This window comes from Centroberyx gerrardi, chromosome 1 (genome assembly GCF_048128805.1).
Source record: "Centroberyx gerrardi isolate f3 chromosome 1, fCenGer3.hap1.cur.20231027, whole genome shotgun sequence".
NCBI lineage: Eukaryota > Metazoa > Chordata > Actinopteri > Beryciformes > Berycidae > Centroberyx > Centroberyx gerrardi.
Window position 1 is genome coordinate 24,488,642 of NC_135997.1, and position 23,980 is coordinate 24,512,621.

At 43.8% G+C, this 23,980-nt stretch overlaps 1 protein-coding gene across 1 annotated transcript in view; it reads left to right on the forward strand.

Annotated features, from left to right (window-relative positions):
- The first annotated feature begins 6,177 nt into the window (after window positions 1-6,177).
- Window positions 6,178-23,980, forward strand: part of insyn1 (inhibitory synaptic factor 1) — a 43,287-nt gene continuing 25,484 nt past the window's right edge. Inside the window, exons 1-2 of the mRNA XM_071894349.2 lie at window positions 6,178-6,263; window positions 6,380-6,745. Coding sequence (XP_071750450.1) covers window positions 6,602-6,745 — 144 coding nt within the window. The 5' untranslated portion in view covers window positions 6,178-6,263; window positions 6,380-6,601. The remainder of the gene's footprint in view (window positions 6,264-6,379; window positions 6,746-23,980) is intronic.

Here is a 23,980-nt window from a genome sequence, read left to right on the forward strand (position 1 = left end):
AATAACTGGATTACCAGGATACCAGTGGAATATATCAAGGTAAGCCTCCTAGAGACAGTGTATTTATGCTGCATCTGTGGAACTCATTTGCCTATATGTGTTCCACAATAGATCAGACATCAGTTAGTTAGACTGCCATGTATTTCTGAACTAGAATGTAATATTCATGAATATGGGGTGAATGTACTATAAAAAACTGTAACATATGCTCCTTTGATTCTGTTTCATCATGTTATCATTTGCCTCCTCCATATGCACAGTTGTCATGTCATGTAACAATAAATATTTCAGTGCAGTCGTCAAATATCGAGAGAATGCCACTTTTCTTCAAAACAAGTGTCACTTCCCTCTGTCCACCATTTTAGTGCTGACTGTGTCAGAGCAGAAAAAAAGCACGACGTCACAACTACACCACAGTGCCACACGATGGCCAGGAGAGGAATAGCATAATGGATGCAGATTAATTAAAGGGGTAATACCCACAAATTGTAAATAATCTTTACCTCCGCCAAGGAAGTTGGAAGGAGGTGATGTTTTCACCCCTGTCTGTTAGCAAGATGTCTCAAAATGTTACAAGCTGATTTGGCTGACATTTGGTGGATTGATAACTCTTGACCCAAGAATCATTTGATTAGATTTTGGTGATGAGGTTAGGGTTAGAGATCTGGGATTTCCACCATTAGATGATTTTCACTTTTTAGCCATAATTATTATGCTGTGTTATGTACTAGTGAGAAAATCCAACATTTGTGACTTCCAAGTCGGCTGCTAAACAGCATTGCATTTACGTGCTATTTTGTAGAAAATCAAACCTGGAGGACAAACAATAAACAAACTGTTATGGAGGCTGCAGCTTCGCAAGCTGGAGAATTGTTTAGCATTGAGCTGAGTGCCTTCTAGTTTAAAATTAAATGTCATTGACAAAAAGTCTATAAAACCTGCACAAGTGCATCTGATATTTGATTTTGTTAGTTCATTTATTATCATTCTCTATGTGTCAAGTCCGGTGATGCCTCAGTCTTAGTGAAGACACTCAAATCCCAAGATTCACCCATCTCTCTTCTGTTTGGAATGATATGGTTACAGGTCAGGAGAGGGCAGGTATATCAGGTATGCACAGGGTGAGGGTGTGTGTCAGGCATTTATGCAAATTAACTCCCAATACTTATTTCAAAGGTGGCTCTGCAAGAGTGGGGTTGGGGATGGTGATGGCATCGAATAAGATTGAGGCTTGGGGATGAGGGAGAGGAAGTGGGCAGTCTGAATTGTTGGTCAGCAACTTGCTTTTGTGGTGACAAGGCACTCGCTATGAGAAGAGAAGAGCAAAAATCCTTGTAGGGGAAAAGAGCTTCTGTGTGCCATCCAGCTTTCTGAGGGAAGCAGTGAGGGGGAACTGGGGTATTGAGGAGTGAATGAGAGCTGATTAGTGGTAAAGAACGTGTGATGGATAGCTGGAGGGGGAGGGATGTAGCTTTGGGAGAGGAGGGAAAACTGTTCTCACAGATCCTTCCTATCTAAGAGAGCTAGTCACTGATTTTAGCAGGTGCTTTATGGGAACGATAGTCCAAGTCAAAAGGTTGAAACTTCTGACATGCATCACACAAGGACAGGTCTCACGATTTACTCAGGTACACTTACAGTATATGCACAACACTGATATTCTCTGAACCAACAAACAGCAAAATAACCATTTTGTTTGGGTTTTTTTTTTTGTTGATTTTCTCTTTCAGGTGAGGCATAATCTGTTTCATTTAGTGTTTGCTACAGCCATGGTTTTTCCAATATTTATCAAATTGATGCATGAGCGTACTTACTCTCATAAATAAGTCAAAATGGTCTGTGCGTTAGTTTATCTTACCCTGCCATGTTATCATATGTGTGGATGCTGTGTGGAGACAGGGAGGATAGAGTACCTGTATTGATCCTTGGTGCTCACCTCCCTCCACTTTATTAAAAAAAATAAATCCTCTGCACATCCTGTGTCAGGGGCTGTGAACCCGGAAGCTGCAGGGAAGGCAGCCAAAAAAAGGAACAGTAATAAAAAAGATCTCTGATCCTTCCAGTATCAAATAAGTAGAGTATGATAGCTTGGCAGATAAACAATGAAAGTCAAATAAAATCTCTCCTGGTCTCTACTCTTATGGTGCCAAATTGCCGGGGTAGTTTCCTCTGGATAGGAATGCCCAGTCTGGTGTTTATGTGTGTGTGTGTGTGTGTGTGTGTGCATGTGTGGATGAGTGTGTTTGTGCACGCGTGTGCTTGTGTGTGTCCGTGCCCAACTAGAAAAATATTACGTTCTATAAAATCTCTCCATAAACGGCCTGGCACAATAAATCCAAGGCAGAAATATTAAGTGGAACCAATATTTTGCTGGACCCACTCCAGATTCCTAGTAAAACCCACTAGTCGAGATGACCTTACCATTAAAAAAATATATTTTACAGGGGGGAAATAATACAATTCCTTTCCAATGAAGGCATCGCTGACATGGAGCTATCTGGCCCTGTGCACCTGGGCCTTTACAGTGGGAGATCATTTAGTGCACATTCTCTCTTTTAGGGACAGCTATATTAAATACGCCATGAATATCCGAGCAAAATGCATTTTACAATGTCAAGAAGAAAAGGAAATGATGGTAAAAGATTGTGCTGCAAACTGTTGCTGGGTTCTAAGAAAGGAGCCTCCCATATGTGCAGAGAGACTAAAGCTGCAAAGGAAACACATGCTCAAGGACACCTGTTCCTTGCAGAGAGCGTTTTGCGAGAAGCATCTTGTCTGTGCGATGCTATACCAGCCACGTGTGAATGAAAGAAAGGCAGAGGAACCCACTGCACTTCCCCAGCTCGTACACACACACACACACACACACTCACCACACCTACTGAATTTAACATTGCAACACGTCACAACATATTAACATCTGATAAAGTCCTAAGACGACACAATATGACTGTGTACTTAGGAAACATGGAGCATTTCTTCATTATATTTTTTAAAAGCCAAACCCGATCATTTATTAATCAAAGAAAACATACAAAAGGGAATATATTATACTGCAGAATATTCCCCCAATTAGCCTTAGAGCATCAGCATAACGTCTGTGATCCTGGTAGTAGAAACCACAGAGGACCCCAGAACAAATTCATCTGCATGCTAGATCCACCTAACCTGAATCCACTCTGCATTTCTCTGTACGATTATGCTAAAGAATGCACCGTGCCCCTGGCTATTTAGTACAGTTATCTGCCAAAACCCTCTGGAAAACTGCACGCATGGCCCAAGAACTTGTCATTATGAATTTTGCTTTCGTGTTACACTATCTGCTTTAGAAAACTGATTTCATATTAGGGTAATTGCCTCTGGTGGGGTTATGCGGGGCTGTGTCTTGTGTTGAAAAAGCATCCTGATGAAGAGGACGGGGGAGGAAAAGTCATGCGGGCCCTCCCTCCCTATTTCCGTCTCTCAGTCAGATGAGGTCATCAAACACACAACCTGCTTTGTATATTAATGATGCAACAGCCAGGGATTTTTGGACACCCTGTCCCCAGAGACTGGTTGGCTGGCGGCGCAGGAAGACTACATCTTGATTTAAGAGAGAGATAACACCCAAGGTAGAACTGTGAGGAAGGATAGATAGGCAGAGTGAGAGGAGATAGCGAGGGAGCAGACGACAGGAGAGGAGAGGAGAGGTAGAAGGCGGAGGAGGGACTGTACAGTGTCAGCTACAGCACTGTGCCTTTAAAGCACCTAGCCCCTCCTCCACAGAGCGGAGCAGAACAGCCGAGTGGTGCTGGCAGGAGCCTGAGCCCCACGATAAACTCTGGCATCAGCTTCCCTTCATCCGGCAGTCAGCGAGGACACAGTGAGGGCGCAGGGGCAGAGAGACGGGGACGGAGAAAGAGAGAGAGAGAGAGAGAACAAGAGCGACAGAAAGAGAGAGAGAGAGAGAGAGAGAGAGAGAGAGAGAGAGAGGGGGGGGGAGAAAACAGAGATAGGCAGATAGGCTGAGAGGAGAAGCTGTCATAGGAATCACACAGCTCCTGTTCACAGCTCTGCACACAGCCGCTGAGCAGCTCAGCCATTCTGTCTGCTGCCTCCCGATGCAGGCGATGCTGATGGGGATGACGGGTGGCTTATTTTCAGCGGCACAGTCGTCTGAGCGATGGTAGCAGCCGCCGCGGCAACAGCATCAGAATCCGAAGCGGGAGCTCTCCTCTCTGCTCTGGCTCCTATTCATCCTCAGCCTCCTCTCTCTTCTCAGAGTGCTATCAGGGCCATTCATCGTTCCCATCTCATGCCTCCTGCCTCCTCCTCCTCCTCCTCCACAGCTTCATCCTCCACTTCTACTCCTCCTCTGATGAGCCACAGCCTCGGAGTAAAATAACCCTGCTGATAGAAGCTCCTCTCTCTGTCAAGACAGTAAGTAGGGGAGGGAGTAACAGAAGTAGAGAGAGGCGTGTGTGTGTGCATGTGCGTGAGAGAGAGAGAGAGAGAGAGAGAGAGAGAGAGAGAGAGAGAGAGAGAGAGAGAGAGAGAGAGAGAGAGAGAACAGCGAGGCGTCGAGAAGATGTCAGTGTGTGCGACAGAGGGACTGAGACTGCTAAAGAACCAGCAGGTTGTGTGCGGCTTGAATGATCCAGCTGTGCGTGGACAGTGAGCTCTGGGCATAGCAACAGCAATTGATGCACAGAAAAAGGTGAGTATGTGTGTGTGTGTCTATGCGTGTATCTGCGTGTGTGTGGAGGTGGAGCAAAGTAGTGCCGTAGCAAGAGGTGCATTTTTAACAACAGCTAAAAATCGTCAAGTTCCGTCACCGCAGTTTATTCCAATCTATCTCCCTCCCTCTCTCTCTCTCTCTCTCTTCCTCACTCTATTGTTGTTGTGTTTTATTCAGAGTGCTGCTGACCTGACAGATAGAGAAATAGATAGATAGAAAAAGACACAGCGAGCGAGAGAGAAAGAAAGAAAGAAAGAGAGAGAGAGAGAGAGAGAGAGAGAGAGAGAAAGGATGAGACAGAAAGAGCGCGAGAGAATAAGCGATTGCTTTCCTTCCCGTCTGTCCAGGTGCCATGTGTGATTGGCCAGCGTACCCCGTGGCAGTAGCATCACCCTGGATTTGGCGAGCAGCTCTCTCCCCTGCTTGTTCTCTGGTGCTCCCCTGGGAAGCTTTCATGGGATTTATCTCGTCCTGCTGGATGGCACGGAGCTTTCTGCCTCTCTGAAAAGAGTCCACAGAGGAAACAGTACAGTACAACGGATAAGAAGTGAAATAATTAACCAATCACAGCACAAGGAGGCAGACTGGGTTCCCTTAGCAACAACTGAAGGAAAGAAGAGAATCCTTTTCTCTTTCTGCTCCCTTGGTTTTTTGGGCACACCCCTGCGGACTGGTGTGGGTCAGCGGCTGGGAGAGGACTAGGAGAACGGCGTTGCATTGGAGGCGAAAGACAAGCTAGCCACCCGAATTCCAGGGGAAGGTGCTCGCTCCCCCAGCCCCTCATACTCTGTTTCATTGTCACCATGATTATTTGTTATTCAAGAAATTCTCATCACAAGTCACGTTCCTCTGGCATAGAAATCAATTGATTCTGATCCCCGGCACCTGGAATAAGCCCTGCTGTGGAAGAGATTTGGACATTCTAAGAAACACGAGACCCACACCCCTCCGCCTACCTTCCTCCCTCTCATGGACAAGAGATGAAGGACACGTTTCAGTCATCATCTGCAAAGAAAATGGATGTGCAGAGAAGTTTCATTTTGATGTGAGCTGTTTCTATTGAGAGTCCTCTTTATTTTTCCTTTCCTCCTGAGGAGGAAACGGCACACCGTACAAAGGAATATCCCTTCTTTTCAAACGGGATCCGTCCTTTCTCCCTTAAAAGACAGTATCCCTCACTGAGGGAGTATATTTAGAAGGCAAAGCTTGTCCCTGCTGGCCACCAATAATGTAGAACAAGATCATTTTGAAAATTGAGCTAGTGCTGGGAGTTCTATTTTTCTATCTACGTTGGATATCTTACTCTACAGGGGAGGTCAAAATGAGCCCCTGCTTATTAGGACTGACAGTCTTTGCTGCTTTTACTTTTGTATAGTAGCCTGCCGTTATGTCACTGTGTTTCACAACTAAAAAAGATTGTACAGGACAAGTGGAAGAAGAAAAAAGTCTCTTCCCCATATAGACAGGCGTTTTTAATAGCATCTCCTCGGGAGCAAACTCAAACGTACACACTGACACATGAGATGAGTTGGCTCAACACGATTATGTAAGAGTTTCATACCAGCTTTAGCCCATGTATTTTGCCTCTTTCTTTTCCGTGGATTTACTGTGTTTCACTTTTCCCATGCTCATTTTCTCTTCATTTTTGGAACCATCGACCAGAGGGCATGGATGTCAGAGTGTGACCCCGTGGCGAGTGTGCGGGCGAGGCAAGGTCTTTTGGCTGCCCAGGTGCTTTTAAGATGTTGAGGTCTCCCTGCGTGGCCGGGGCCCCTGTTCGGATCAGTAGCACTGAGGCTCCTTGTAGCCAAAGACATGGACCCCGACTCGGCTCCCCCACGCCCTCAGCCCGTTGGCCACTGGCCCCACGTCGCCCTGTAAAGGATGTCCCTCAGCAGAGCTCCGGCCCGGGACACCTCTGAGACCCCCAGCCCGAGAGAACGCATCCGCAGCCACATGAAGATGGTTATCGACCAGCTGGAAGGCATTCTCAAAGAGCTCAAGGATGTGGCCAAGGAACTCCGGGAGGTGAGGTTCACAATCAGCTTACACATATCAGGCTTTTGGGGTTTAGACAGGAATAGGTAGAGAGGAAGAGGGAGAGGAAGAGGGAGAGGGAGGCGGGGAGTGGATGTGGGCGTAAGGTGGGTGTGCTCCTCAAGTGGGTTGCAGTGAATTAAGTGTAAAATTCATTTCACAGCATGGATAAGATTTTGATTAAGATTTGCAAGTGATGAGATCTCCCTTTAGCTATTGTAGCAGGAGGATATTGTTTACTGCATCTACAGCTAGGCTGTCTTCCTTTTCCAATCAAAGGATTGCTTATCACCAACCACATGAGTGTCCTTCATGTGTTTAGTGGTGTCTTATGAAAGGTTCAGTAGATATGAAGAGGTGTTGAACAGAAGCAAAGCCAGTCTGGAAAGAAACAGAGAGGTAGGCTTAGGTAAGACACAGGATTTAGCACTGCAATAGTTATATAACCATTTTGTTAACATCAGCTGGATTCCTACTGTATTTTTGCAACTGCCATGGTAACGCAAGAAAAAGATTTTAGAGAGTGTGTGTGTGTACACACTTCAGAGAAGAATCAACAAAGATATACTGTGTGTGTGCGTGTGTGCATTAGTGTGTGCTTGCATGCATGTACGTGCACAAGTAAAAGTCTGTGGGCTACAAAAAATGTGCTTGTTAGAAAAACTCGTTTGTGTAATGGTTGACAAGATCAGAGTACATCTGTGCCTCCACTTGTATCTGTGCGTGTGTATGTGCATGTGCCTGAGTGTACAAAATGGCCCTCATCATCTCTTTGGGATGAGCTTTGTTGGGATCTTCCCCTGCAGTGTTCTCGACGCTGTGAGCTCCTCTTGCAAAGCTCCTCCAAAAAAAAAGAGAAAGACAGAGAGACAGAGACAGATTAAACCCTTCCTCTCTCCTAGTGAATAGTTGTGCTCTGACACATCCCCCAACCTCTTTACTCCATCACATTATTGGCCTCCCACCACCTTCTGATCAGGGGTGTGGAGGGAAGGAGTGTGTGTGTGTGTGTGTGTGTGTGTGTGTGTGTGTGTGTGTGTGTGTGTGTGTGTGCGTGAGTGTGTGCTGAGGAAGTGAAATGGAGGGTGGGGGTGCCTCCAATGACCTGAGGAGCTGAGGAAGGAGGCTTTTGAAGAGACTCAGGGGTGGTGAAGGTGCTATAATTCACTCCGTCACAGCACAACCCTCCCCCCCCTTTTCCCTGACTCCCAGCTCTGTCCCACTCACCACTCTCTACTTTATGTACTTGCACGGGTAGAGGTGCAAGGGCACAGCTCACAGCGCACCTTCTCTCTGGTGAGCACGAGAAGCATGCAGCAGTGATTGATGATTATGGGACGACTGGAAGTGGAATAATGCTGGCTGGAGCTATTTATAAACAAAAACACGGCCTGTGCCTCTGCCAGCTCTAACACATATTACCATTCTTATCCCAGACCCCATTAAAGAGGCTCTGCACAACGGCCCGAGTGTCGTTCTTTACTGGGCGAGCACAGTCCTACATATTGAATCGTATCGCTAGGAATCGTATTAGCTGCAGTGGCAGTCATAGCGGTGGTATCAATATCCTGCAATTAGCTGATCTGTGAGATTACAGACTGTATCAAAGCAAGATGCAGAAACAGCATCAGTGTAGCACCATCAGATGCATGGAAGCCTAATGTTCCATAAAATCTCTCATTCTTGGCCACATTAAAGGAACCACATAATAGATAACAACTGTCACATAAATAAATGATGAATCGCCGCATGAATGGATTGAAATAAATAACTGAAGGAGCTGTAATGAGTGATTATCACCCAGAGGGTCTTCAGGGAACTGGACTTATTTCAGTGCTCTCATGGGTTAAAGCTGGCTCTCCAAATCACATAGCTGCCTACAAAAGACGTGGTATACTGTTAGACAGACGCTGGCCTGGACCCATGTGGCCCTAAGTGGTACAAGTGTTTTGGTTATCTCATAAATGCAGAGGAGTATTACAAAGGAGGTCAACCATGGTTGTTACTTTGTTACTTTCTTGCCAGCATTCATCATCACTATCATTAACCTTCACCTAACTGGAGACCTTGTGCCCAGCTCACACCTTAAATACTGGCAAATAATATTTTTATGAGCAGCAATTTTTGAAGATATATTGAAATTTGACCTCAGTGGCGAGAGAGGGAAAACCATTAACATTAACTTCCTGGAGTCTAATGGAGCCCACCTCTGGTATAACTACAGTAAGACGGCTGATATAAAACTTAGCTCATTGTCATGGAAATGAGAAGTCCTGAGTTTCCTTTGTGGACAGAGCATGAAACTCAAATCTTTTTTATGTTAAAAAAAATGATGCCATTGCCATGGCAACACTTCAGCTTTCCAAGTGTCATATTTTGCATAAATGCTCATTTCTATTACAATTGTATCAAACACTCTTTGTCAGCCATTTTGAGTAGACCTGAAAAATGACCTGATTGATCTGAATAGCAACACCAAGGGATTTCCATTCCATTTCAGTATGTGAGGCCTACGCTTTGCAGCCTTCACAGCATATACAGTATGTGGCTAGCACAGGGGCAGGCAACCATGTGCCATGGAGTGCCAACGGTATGCAGGTTTTCATTCCCATCAAAGACTACAGCAAGTGATTTCACTGATTAGTTCCCCCTCTCTGGTGGAAGGTGTGCTAATCAGTGAAATCAGCTGGTGAAGTCTTTGGTTGAAATGAAAACCTGCAGACTCTCGGCCCTCCATGGCATGTGGTTACCTCCCCCTGAACTAGCAGATAAGTACATACAGAAAACAGCAGTGAATCATCGCCTGCCTCTAGCACTAGACGCTCATTGTCTCAGCTTGAGCAAAGAAAATCTTGATACTCTGATTCGTTATACCATTATAATACATCGGATCTGTATGAAGTTAAATCAAATTCACAGAAATAAGTCATCACTCCTGGCCAGGCTGCGGCACAGTCACAGTATATCTTCTTATTTACATGTCAAAGAGAAATGTAACAGAGCACTCGTAGTCTTTCAAGATTGCTCCCTTCAAAAGCCCATTACCATGCACATGCGGGCTATCATATTTGTAAATCCCATTACAAGTTTATGACAGGTACAATGAGAAGGATCTAAAGGAATGACTCCAAAATGAAATATACTGATAAACTACTCTATTTGTAATAATAGTGCTGGCAGTAGTGGCAGCTGGAGAGGAAATATTTCATTTGGGTATCATGTCAACCTTGGCCTTAGAATTCTGGGGACAAGACAGGAAAAGAAATGGTGCCAAACAGAATGCAAAGCACCCTCTGCTATTTGCAGTGTTGAGCTGTTCCGTTTGTTAAAACTGAATTTCAATGAATAAAAATTTTGAACAGCTGAGCAAAAGCAAATGTAGGAGAACACCCATATTGGTTATTAGGGAGATACAGACTGGTAAATTGAAACAATTAAATGAGGCGGGAAGGACAGAAAAATTAGAGACCGGAGAGAAGAGGCAGTGGCATGGAGCGGGGAGGAGGGGGGTGGGGGTGGCGGGGGGGTGTTGAGAGGGGCACATCTTTATATAGAACCAAAAGGGAATAAGGGACTGTTATTATGTCGATGTAGTTATTATGTGGAATCATAACACGAGCGGAAGACGCTGCACGTCTGTACTCGGCCCGAGAGAAATGAACACAGGAAGCCTATCAAGACCAGGAGAGACAGAACTAAAGCTCCAAATGAGAGGAGTGAATAGAAGCTGGACAAAGAGCAATTATTGGTAGCAGAGTACAGCGTGTCCAGGACACTGGCCTCTATCAGTCAGCCTGAGGAGAGCTTGTGGTAGTTGTCTGCACATCCTCGTCATCGTCCTGGAGACTGGCTTCCTGTTTCTCCTCCAGACCTCAAGCCAGAGCAGGACGGCAGCAGTAAAACACTGCTGTCTGGTGAAAACCTTGTATCTTCTAAATGTCAACTTTCAGGAATGAAGAATAACAACCTTATTTTATAGATTGGCCACCATGCATTTCTGGAATTACATAATGGGTTTTGAAAGGATTTCAAAAGCCAAAGGGCCCTAAAATGTTCTTGACGCACAGAAGAGCATACTACAATTCAGGTAAAAACATGAAATTACTAAAATCAGAGTTGCAAGGTTTTCACTTGACAGCAGCAGCAGCAGGACTATCAGCCTTCTCCCCCAGGCTCTGCTTGTTTCTGGAACAAACAGTCCACTTTGTGCTCTACAAGCTTAGCCCACCACTAGATAGGCAGGAGTAAGTCTCACTTAAAGTTACAGCCATCCACAGTCACCATGGCAGATGCCATGGCAGAAATAGGGTGGTCTGTTCAGTTTCTATTCATCAGTGGATATCAGCCGCATGATCCCATTGGCCTGGCTGTCAAATCAAGGCATTTGTGCTAAAATGGAGTCTGTCAAAGAAAACTGCTATGTAAATGATCTGATCAGAAAGACTACCCCATGGTGCTCTTTCATGTCTGAGGCATGCTTAAATGCTGCATTGTTGAAGCTCAGTGTGGAGGGTGAGGCATCCAAACAGCTGGCCCAAGATCAGTCAGCCTGTCAGCCAGCCAGCCAGCAAGCGAGCCAGTGTGTCTCCTGATCTAGTCTGAAACCAGTCCTGACACAGCCAGGCAGAGGGGGAACCATGTCCCCCTCTCTGCCGCAGCTACCAGGCTTAGTGCTGCACCGAATCTGTTCCCAACTCAGAGGCAGCCACAGGGAGCCCAAAACCAAAATCAAAGGCCATTTCTTTTCCACAGGGGCCAGATCGTGTCCTCACTCCTCACTCTGTTTTCCCCTGCTGATGGTGCCGCTGAGCAGAGCAAGGAACAAGTGGCCTGGCAGGAACACTTCGCTGTTTGACCATAAGGGGCACTCTCATAATCACAAGCAGCTTCACTCAGGAAGTACAGGAATATAATGGACACTTGTAAACACACAAGAAAGATAAACATGCTCCCATTCCACAAAATGGTTGATCCTATTACCAGAGCGTATTTTGGGGGGAAACTTAAGGGCATGGCAAAGATAAGATGAGACTTTAATGATAAGACTTTAATGATCCCCGTGGGGAAATTGGGTTGTTGCAGTAGCCAATAGTAATAGGATAGAGCAGGGGAAAATTAGAATAACAAAATAGAATTATTGAATGTAATTACACTGTAAATAAAAATCCAGTTTACTATTAACGATGACTGAGTATGGCTGAGTATCACAGAAGCTCAGTAGGTGGTTGTGATGCTTTCTGTTTGTCCAATTGAGTGCCTACAATCAGAAATTACAATCAGTCACAAAGATGTGTCCTAGTGGACCATTTCCCAGAAAGTAACCATTTTGACTTGGCTGCCAGTTTCCTGGGTTGACTGCCCAGTCGACCACAGCCCAGTGATCTCCATTGAGGATGCCCCAGCCAGTCCTCCACTAGAGAATCCATTTACTTCAGATTAAGGCAGCGTTTGGCCCAGTCTCAGACCTGTGAACATGCTGACCAGCTGTCCTGCAGGCCAACAACACTCACTGGGCAATGCTGAAAGCTTAACACAGCCACTCACAGAGGGAAGTACCCCTCAACCTGACACACCTGGGCCAAAGGGTTTCTTCTCTTTAAAAGCCATTTGGAAGAAATGACAAGTGCCCGCCTGCCGTGTCTGTCAATTTGTTCCTCCTTGCCTGACCTCTTTTGTGTGCGGAAATTAAATTCCTAAATTAAACTTGGTGACGTGCCTCCAGCGGAGTTCTCTTTGCTCATGAAAACAACAAGAACAAGGTACCTCAAGCCTTATCTATTCTTCACTGAATACAAAACACCCTGCCATCTCCACACCTGCGTTGCTGCCTTGAGCTCAATTCCACATAAATTTGTCCATTCTAGAAATGATTCAGAAGTTCAATTATTCTCAGGGCTGATAAAATATTGCTACAGCATTTGAAGTAGAATGTCAGATCATCTCTTGGATGGACTGATTTTAAATGGAACAGAGTCCAGCACAGCCGCACTCAGTCATGTTCATGTTTTCTGGTGTGAATCCATCACGGTAACCTCAGGGTGACCTCAACAACCGGTGGCTGAGCTGATTCATCCATAGCTTCACAGCCCATCACTGTTCTACTAAAAAGAGGATATTTACATTGTGTGCATTTAGCTGACACCTTTACCCAGATTGACTTACAATGTCTGCAATAACAGAATAAGCTTTGATTCCAAGATTGGCCAATTTAAGAGCAACCAATAGTGAGGAGTGCAAGGGTTGGAAAGAGGGATGAAAGGACAGGGGAATGTAAGGAGGGAGGGAGTGGCGGTAAACAATGGGTTAAGACTTTAGAGGCGTCTAACCTTGAGGCCTGTGGAGAGAATAAAACTGCACCAAGCAGAGTATTCCCCTGAGCCTCTTTTACCTAGCTCTGCTGTGGAGCTCCAGCGTCTTTAGGATGCAGGCCCAGCATATTGACTAGCCCATCATGCCTGTAAGACCCACTGGATTAGCTGGCCCTTTGAGCTCAGCCTCCCTCCGCGAACCTTGCACTCAGCATACACTGTAATGAGGGCTTTAGGTTAGAGCTCTGCTGAGGTAAACACCCAAAAATTGTGCTCATTGTGCTCATTGATTTTTATCAACTAACACACCTAGTATGGGCTAGTTACAGAAAAGGAAGTGAAAATTGTGCTACGCATGTCTGTACATTATGTTTAAGCCCCTAACCCTTTCCCTGCCCCTAGGGAAGGATAAGGCTGGATGGGAGGAGTGAGGAAGACAGAGAAAGAGAGAGAGAGCGAGAGAGAGGACAAAGAGAGAGACAGATAATGTGTGCAAGAGAGAGGAAGAGGGGGAGAGAATGCAAGAGAGAGAGAGAGACAGTGAGAGAGGAAGAGACAGGGAGAGAGAGATGGGTGGATGGAGATAATGGTTCCTCCTGCTGCACAGAATTGCGACAGACTGGGTGGAACAGCTTAGATCAATTGTTGCAATTGTGCTCGTGGGCGTGTTTAGGATTGTTTTGGCCTATCTCTGTGCTGTGAATAAAACCAGTAGGCTGTAGTTAATGGTGTGAAAAATGGCATCCATCGAAGTGCACAAGCAGCCTCCAAGAATAGCTACATCATTTCATTGTGTCGGAGCATACTGTACATAGAGGGGCGGCACGCTCTCATCAGTGAAATGCATCTTGAGGCTGAACGTCAGCGCTCTCACAAGGTATAGATACTAAACTTTACTGAGAGTACAGATGCATGCAAAGTTCCACGAGCAATTCAGATTAATAGTGTGATCTGATTTTGAGGAGAACCTATTTTTTCCTCCATTGCCCATGCCAGTGAAAGCGCTCAGGGCAGCGTGGACCGCCCCACTCGCCAGCGCAGCAGTTTCATCCCGTTACAATCTTTGGAACTGTGTTATACCGAGGGATCGCCATGAAGCTTTTGTCCTTCCTTTTATTTTCATCCACGTTCTTTGATGTATCATAAATCGACCCAGTTTGGGATGATCTCGTAATGATATTGTTCAGTTTACCCAGCAGCAATAGCAGAAGCTGAGGTGGCACACAGCCGACCATCTGTAGACCCCAGCCTTAAAAAAAAACCTTTCCAAAAACCCTTTCAAGTTCAGGTTTTCATACCCGTGTCAATCCTGACTGGGGATCTCTGCTCCTAGATAGCATGTGTAAGTGGGTATATCTGTAACATTTGAACTGCAAAAATAATAATGCATCTTGTCAATTGTTCTGTGTGGTGAGGAAAGTTGCTAAAGAGAGTGTGAAAAGCTGTAGCATGACTCACTGTTCTGTGGCTCCAATTCAGGCATGCAATCAGCAACACTAAAAGCTGGGGAAAAAGCAGGAAAAAAAAGCTGGGGGAAACTAGGACAACTGTAATCTCCTATCAGAAATGAAAAGGAATAGTAGGTCCAAACAAGTACAGATTCTGTACAGTCCCACGGTGCATTTGTGACGATGACCCGATAGTTTCTCTTTCTATTTTAATGTGATTTCAGCTGTCTGACTCCCTAATTGATCAGCTGCCTTCATCTCTTCTGGACAACAGAATAATGTTTGGCTACTTGGCTCGCTAGTTAATGTTAGCAACTGAACTGTTAGCACAGATGATAGTATATTGCATATATACATAGAAGTGCTGCTCATACAATAATGTATTTTATTATAAAATGCTAGAGCAGGTCGTGTCTTATGATCATAAAAAGATTTAGCTATATATACACATCACTATATTTCAGCAGTCCACGCAAACTAATAGAAAACCCCAAAGTAACAAAGCCACATTCCATTCAAGTAGGAAGGTGGATTCCCAGTTTGTAGGTTGTAATTACAACCTCAGTATGATCCAGTTGTCCAGCTTGGAACACCAGGAAAGAAACACGGACGCCAGCAATTTGTCCACGTAAAATACTGTTCCCCATGCAACAGCTAATATTATGTCAATATTTGGCAACATTAGCTAGCTTGGTAGCATATAATGTTAGCAACTGTAAGCGTTTTAATTTACTTTTCAAATTTCTATGTTTTACCATGCAGGGGTTTTGATGGATTTAAGGCCATGCAACGCTGAAAATCAAACTTAAAGCCCCTATGTGTAGAATATTAATATATCATCTCAATACATCATTCTCAAATTAATTTTGATAGCATAGTATAATGGCTGTAGAAAAATTAGACCATTGCAGTGAAAATTTGTTTGTGTTGCTTTCCATGTGTTTATTTGTCCTGGGGTTTGATGCGCAATGCGCAGAACTGACTTATGGCACAAAGGAGGAGCCTCAACTAAAACTGCCTCACTCGTTTGTAGCACTTGTTTGTAGCATGGAAGTATTGTATTATATTATAGGCGAACAAATTGTGTATAGTCCCACAGCGCCTAGCTGGGTGTGCATCACGGTGCTACAGTTGAAGTTACTGGAATTTGATGACCAAATTTCAAATTCTACATGCATACCTAAGGCCGCGGCCACACTGATCCGTCAGAAAACAGACAGAATTACTAGATTTCTGTCCATTGGGCTGTTTTGGAACGTCAACGTGTTCGCTGCAATTTTTTATTTTTTTTTAAGTAGGAAAAGTAGCCTCTGATTTGCGGTTACGAATCAGTCCGTCGAGAAAAAGTTCAACTGGGTTGAACTTTCTGTCTGTCAAAACGGATGGAAATCTGACGGAAACAGACGTGTCATCAGCGCTGCCCGGACAACGGACAGCTCTCATTGAAAATGAATTGAAATGAACGGAGACGGACAGACACAACGGATCAGTGTGGCTGCGGCCTAAGGGTGTTAAGTGTATTTTGAGGATTCTAAACGTGTTAAAAGTAATGCTGTGTAGCATTTACATTGTTTGCCGCCATATGCATCTTGGAAAACTCAGGGAATCTCTTGCCCGAGTGTCCGACTTGGAATTCTAACTTGAAGGGCCTTTTTTTTTGGCCATTTTTCTTAGTAGGAACTCAGAATTTCTGACTTTCAGACATCTCTGGAACGCAGCATAAGTTCTCCTGTCGTGACGTTGTTAAACTCATTTGCATATAAATAGGAATATGCAGCTAAGGTGTGAAGATTTATCCATAGTATTCGCATGATGTAATATCAGTCTAGGCGGCCATATTGTTGAGATTAGTAACAGCCAGGTAACAGTGAAGCAGCTGGAGACAGAACCTTTGTTGTGCCAAAATTAGTATTGCCTAAAAACTGTTTCTGTGGCAGTGTGTCCTTGGTTTGTCCTCGGTGTGTGTTATTGTTTTGCCTCTGCACAAGGAAATTATCATGGGAGAAAGGCACTTATGACCAGTGGACTAAAGTATAGCCTGACGACTTACAGAATTAATGGGATGAGATGAGAAGTGACCTTTGTTCATTATGAGGCATCTGGGTAGGTTACTTTCAGTAGGCTACTTTCATTATTGGAATCCCGTGAAATGTTTTTAAAACATTGTTTTACTGTTAGAAACTGTGCTAAAATGTGTTCCCCCTAAAATGTGTTTCCCTTGGCGGTGTCTTTGCATCAATTTCACGGCAGGGAGGAACATAACATCATTTCAATTTTGTGGATTGTTTTCACTGGCTTTTCGGTAAACGGTAAAACGCTTTAAAAACATTTCACAGGATTACAAATAATGAAAGTAGCCTTCCTAGTTGCCTCGTAATGAACGGAATTTGTGCTTAGCTGTGATCTTATTATCTCAAACCACAAGCATCCAATGATTCTACAAGGAAGTTGTCAGGCTATACATTAGTCCTCTTATCATTTATTAAGCACACTATAATTTCCTTGTGCAGTGGCAAAACAGAAACACACACACACAGGACAAAACAAGAACACACCGCCAGGAAAACAATTTTTAGGGAATATAAATTTTGGCACAACACCTGTCTTGTGTTGGCCTGTCTTGACTTTATATCTCCTCTTCAATGAATTCACTTAATTAGCCATAACTACAGCACATTGCACATTTGTTTGACGATCTCAGCTCCACTGCTGTCAAAGTGATGTTACTGTCACGCATGTCAACAATATGGTGCCGCTTTTGTAGTTCCAGGTTTGGAAATACTATCAATAGTTAAAGTTACATTTTCACAATAATACACCTTTTACTTTGTTTTATGAATTATATAGTGTACTGCTAAACAAAGAACAGAGTCAAGTTTTACAAAATTACTTTTACCATACTATGACACAGGAGAGTGAAGTGTCACTTTGTTTTCCCTGTCTGAATTTGGCTCTTGAAAACCATTGCGCTGAGGCGACTGTGCCATTGTAAAAAAAAAATGAAATTGTAGGGAAAAATCCTTGAATAATCACATCCCTGCAGATCATTCAACAAAAATAGCACTGCTGATAGCGTAACTTTTCAGAATAATGAAGTGATTCTTCAGTGAAACAAGTGGTGTGATTAGTCACTATAAGCCACTTTGTTGCTGTTTTGACCAGTATGAATGGGCAAGCTTTATTTTACTGGCACAAATCATAATGTTTTAATAGAGCAATAGAGCAGCAGTGTAGTGATAGCTGAGTGGGTGGATATACATGTACAGTACTGCTGAGGCAGTAGGCATACTTTGATCTCACCCTCCAATATTTCACTGTGAACAAGGCTGCTAGTTGGGTACATAAACAGAAAATGGGGATACTCTGTATATCTGTATTCACTCTACTACACCATTGTAATGGAGCAATACAGAAGTAACGCACCTTGCCATGTGAGCAAAAGAACTTCAGAAATGCCGAAACAGACTCTCTGAAAACAGCTGGATTACTAGGATTCGCCTCTAATCCACCTAATTAATGCCAACTAGACAGAGATCCATTTAACATTTAAATGTCATTAATTACTTCATTTTGTGAGGAGCCTGTCTGTCTGGATATCTAAGCAGGGTCTTAGCTTTGCATTGGGTGTCATAGCTAATCTAAGTCTGGGACCTGAGCTCGACCCGTATTGCCTGGATCCAGACAAATGAATCACTCATTTTTTGTTTTCACTTGTATTTACTTGTTAAATCACGTGACCATTTGAATTTCATGATTCATGGCAGTGGCAGTGGTTTCTCCTGAGGAGGCGATAGAGAGGAGGCACTGAGCGCTCTGACAATTTGTGTGATGGACACCATTATCTTGCGTTAACATGTACCTGAGTAATGCAACTCTTTATGACTCCAATTAGTCAGGAGCAATCTATGCTGGGGATTGAGATATCATTGGTCCGGGAAACAATGAATCCAGGAGAGCAGCCTCATAGACAGCTGTGCCAACCCCATTAATCACAAAATTCGAATGGTCACATGGAAACCGAGCAAACAGAAGTGAAAAGAGAGTGATTCACAGGACTGGAACCGAGCTCTGCCCTGTCCACTCAGAAAGATCCAAGCTCCTCTCTCTCTCTCTCTCTCTCTCTCTCTCTCTCTCTCAGTCCCTCCGTTGCTCTAACCTTGCGCTGGCAGTTCACACTCTGCCACCTGGCACGGCATGGATGGCTGCCACCACTGTCATTGTCAATAGCACGACGACGCACCATCTAATGCAGGGCAGGGCAAGATGAAAGAGGCACAGGAGAGAGGACAGGGTAATTATTCAGACACACAGCTAAGAGCAGACGGGGGACAGAACATGTCAACAAACTGTTTGGGTGATTAATATTTTTTGTCATCTGTGCAGTCACCTGTGCAGTTGGCAGTTTATGGCTACACTCCACGGAGCCCAAGATGATGAGGTGCAAGATTTCCGACTTTAGGATACTAAGTAGACGAGTGAGCTCGGTCTGCTGGGGCTGAAAAACATAATTAGTCTCTTTGGTCTACTGCTGTTCTCATGGATATTGGGACTTCAGGTTGACGTGGGCTGCGGTTGGTTGATTGACATGGGTTGTGATTTGAGCAAAACATCCTAATTATATGACTGTGCAAAAAGCAGTAATACCCATTGAATTTACACATCATGGCTCTTCACATGCACAGTCACGCACTTGCGAACTACAAACAGACTATTAAAATTAGCATATTCCCAAAGCTCGTAATCCCATGGAATATCTCCTCTGTCTTCTTCATGTATTCTCTTTGGCGTGGCCTACCTATTATTACCAAGATTTTACAGGGAATGACAACATATAAACTGGTACTGTTTCAGCCAAAAGAATCTTGCTGTCCTGGCACTTGACTGTGAATTATAAAAAATATAATTAAACCTAATTAATTTGATTTGATTGGTTGACTATTTAAGTAGTGTTTCCAACACACTCATTGGCTTACACACAAAAAAATATAACGGTTCATTAGTCATTTCTTAATCAATTGCATTACACAAGACATGCTCATGTTCATACACACGCTGACTCACATGTGCCGGCACAAGTCGTGCACACGCGTCCATACACACTTCACTTTGCTGCAGCGGAATCCGTATTTGCATCCTGCGTGTTGTGAGGAAAGTAAGAAACGGCTGAAGAGTCTGACAAGTAAAGCGGCTCCAGTGTCCTCAATTCCACTATGACTCACAGTTTTGTGGCTCCCAGTGAGTGAGCACAGATTATTCAGTGGAAATGAGATTGTTGATAGAGATACTAAGAACGACTTTTTTTGGAAGGGATAAGATATGGAGTGATTTTTTGGTGAAACAAGTCAAGTGATAAGTTACTATGAGTCACTCTGTCGCTGTGTTAGCAAGTAAGGATGGATAGATTTCATTCCCTAGTCTAAAATATCATCCATTCTCCTTCCCTTGTATGTTTGATCATGTCCCTCCATGTGCAGGAGTCTATTGCATTTGGGGACTTAGTTATTCACTAAGTGAATACAGTGTGATGATCGATACAGTGTGTGATACAGTGGGGAGGGAAATGGATAGGTGTTGCAACCTTGTGAACGCTAATGGATTTAAGCTATATTGTGACTACAGTGACCCTCACAGAGTTAAATCTTCTGCCGCTGATCCGCAGCTCGTGGTTTATTATCAATTCTGTGTGCTCTTGTCACCGGCACAAAAAAGCAAATTACGTGACTAATTGGCCTAATGTTTAGAGCCTGTCCTTGTTTGGCTAAGAGCTGCGATTGACATGGATTAGGCGGAGGGAAGGAGGGAAGGAGGGGGCTGATGGCGGCATGGAGAAACAGGGAGCAGAGTGGAGCTGCAATGGTGACCTCCAAAGTGGCTAACAAAGGTCATAGCTAGAATTATAACCCCCAGAATCAGCTGTTCACATTGGCAAAGAGGGCAGTGTGATGGAGTGGTTTGCCCACCGTCAGGACTTTCGGAGTCAGGTGAGGGTGAAGACACACAGGTCATCCATTGTTGTGTTGGGGTGGGGAGGCTTTTGTCAGCACAAAACAAATAGGACAAGGGGACGGCGCGGCAGGGCATCCGATGTCCGTCGCAACCTATATAGGCGTCTGTGTATATAGGGAAAACATTAAGAGGCAGAAAAAGCAAGAGAAGAGATAGAGAGGGGAGGGAGAGATGGAGCTGGGGAGAAAGCGAGAGGGGGGGGGGGGGGGGGCAGAGAAAGAGAAAGACGGACAGAGAGAGAGAGAAGGCTTATCTCATTGCCTGCAGACAGCAGTTCTTTCCCAGAGCTGGAGCCCCGCGCACAGGGCCAGGGGGAAAGTGTGTTCCTCTTCTGGGTGCGTGAGCCAGAGGGTCAGCAGTTCAGCTCATAATTCTATGGCTGCGAGTCAGTCGCAGATGCATGACAATAAAAACTGGGTCTAGCTATTTAACACCTGTCATTCACGCATCTGCAATGGGAATTGACTAGAGCGGCTGTCAGCCTGAGCATATTTGCAAAGGTTCACAAAGGAGGATGAGTGATTTCTGTTTATCCATCTGTGCGCTTATATTTTTGAGAACTCTAACACGCTGCTGGAATTTCACGAGTCCTGTGCCCCTAAGAAGCATCCGATCCATCTGTCTTGCGTCACTATTGCTTTGCAGAGTCATTCATAACACCCAAAAATAGCTTTGGTCTACATTTAGTCTATGACGTCTGCTATGACCTAAATTGAGGGAATGTTAATTGGGCGAGTAGCTAAATTTGTGGTAGCATACAACACTCTTAAAAAGAATGTGTTATTTTCAGCACATCTGTGTGTCGACATCATGAAGAAGGAAGAATCAAGGCACTCTTCCTCTATCAAAAAATGTAAAATGCCCTAATTAGTGTGGCATACCAACAAGGAAATCTAAAAACAAATTAGCCACGTTTGCACGTTTTTGGCTGAGTGCCTTCATCAGTGTGACCAAGGCAAGAGTATACTAGAGTATATCTAGTGGAGGGATCAATCAATCATGATCGCCAACAGGTGTGAATGGAGTGGATCTCAAGCAAAAACCAGATCATTTTGAAAAGAAAATACAATAATAATAATGATAATAATAAACATTAAAATATGAACAAAATATACATAGATGCAATAGGCAAAATAGGGAACATCTGTGTGTTTAGTTTGGGATAACCACAATGGTGTTACTTTTCAACACAACGTGTAAATAACAAATATCAATACACAATATATGTTATTAATATATGTTGTGTTGAAAAGTAACAAAGCAATAAAAGAAGTCTATTTTTTGGGGGCTGCACTTCTTATTCAGTTAAACATGACAAGAGAGCATGGACATACACAGTATAGTCTTTAAGGAGAATTATGCATTTTGTGACACAATAACATTACCCAATCAATTAAGGCAATTCCTAACCAGACTGTGAGCGATATCCATCTTTCCCCCATTTTCTATGTAAATTACAGCCTCATTTTGCTACTTATCATACCACACTGCTGAGATCAATGTACTCTCTCTTCCTGCTTGGGAGCAAGTCCCACAGTGCTTTGTATAAACAGCTAAGCTGCCATTTTGGTGCCCCACTTTGATTCCTCCAAAAAAGGGATCTCCTCCTTACAGTGCTTCATGTCTAAGCTAACGCTGTTCCTACTAATTGAGTCTGAACTTCAGACAAAGGGTTGAATAGGAACTTAATAACTAAAGATAGACCATTTTTGGCTGCAAAGCAACACTTTTAGTGCTACTTTGTTAATAGTATTTTTTTGTCATTGAAGTCCAGGAAAATGGGGGGCTCATCAGGGGAGTGGTGTGTCTCTAGAGGGATAAAATAAAAAGAGTGAGAAACATGTAAGGGGTTCTGGTTTAAAAGCTTTTTGACAGTACTCTACTTTGACACAAGCGGGAGACAGTGTGACCTTTGCACATAACATAGCTGTGAATGTGAATCTCACACAAAGCTCTCCAGCTCTACTAATTGATGCCTGCAGCAAAAAGTAAAAAAAAAAAATAAAAAATAAAATTGCAGCTTTGACACCTCCAAGGGAAGATTTTGTGGCACTCCCAGACGTGTGCACCTGTGGGAATTTGCACACTGTCAAGCGCCCTCTCCTCTGCTTGACCAAATGCAGCCCATCCAGACACCTGGAGGAGGGTGACACCATTACCTGTTCCATAGTGTAATTGCATGGACAGAACTTTGGCGGTTTGAAAACTGTTCTGAAGCCAAATTCTGCAGGGGAGGTAGCAGGGGCTCGATGCTCTGAAATTCAGTCTGACAGCCCTGCGTGATTGACAGGTTGATAAAGAGGGCGACTGTGGCCTCTCTTCACCACAGGTAGAGGGGCCATGTGCCCCGCCTCCACATGGCTCCAGGGAGGTTGGCTTTGGGGTCGGGAAGTGGAGAACAGCTCAGGAAACATTTTGTGTTGGATTTGAATCTGGCCATAACTGTTGGTGGTCAGGCAATTAGATAGACACTGTGCAAAACACAGCCTCATGCTGTTCTCAACCCACTGCTGCCTGCCTGCCTCAGCACAATACATATGTATGAGTCTGAGCTGAGATAGAGAGAAAGACTCCGCAAACCAGCCAAATGCTCCAACTATTTTCATTTGGGTTTTTGAATGCAAGTTGTTTTAATAGGTTATAATGTAGAGCTGGAGCTGGCCATAGCGGAAGTGCCCTAGCTCGTTTTCAACCAAATAATGTACATCATATTAATAATTTTTATTTGCTTAATGATTTAATCCCTTGCTTCCTCTTGAATTTGTACACACATATACACTAATACAAACTCACAACGCTAAAGTCACTGACCTGCCCTATTGTCTGCCCTTTGCCACAGTTGCAGCATTATGAGTGATGAATTTAAACCTGCTGTACACTCACTTTAACATAGAAAAGGGGTAACCAAGATCAATAAATCCTACTTTTCAATTCACAAAGATGTTCTTTTTTTATCCGTGAGGCTAGTGGAGGCAGAAGATACATTATTGATCTTTGACTCTAGGACACCAGTGAATATCCTTGAGGAATAACAAACTTCGCTGCAGAGCCAGAAGTTACAAACCTTAACTTTGTTCATCAACTAGCATATTGAAAACAGTGTTGTATCTTGGCTTTACAAATGTGCTTCAATCAAGTCTAAAAACTAGTCAAGCAGTGCAATGTCAACAGTTATGCACTATAATGAGGTGTGTAGAGATAACTTGCTATTTCCAACTACATTTGATTTGCATGTTTCCTGGTATCAGACCTGCTACAACAAGTATTAACTAGCAGCAAGCAAATCTGAATGCCAAGGTAGCCATATTAGCTGTTAGAATGATGTGCATCAAATGCACTGGATACTAAAATCTCTAATCCGTGGAGATTCATAAATTGGATTTTATTTTCTATGCATGCAGATCTCTTATTATGTATGTCCCTTTTCTTGGATTGACAAACAAGGGACAGAAATAATTTCAGCC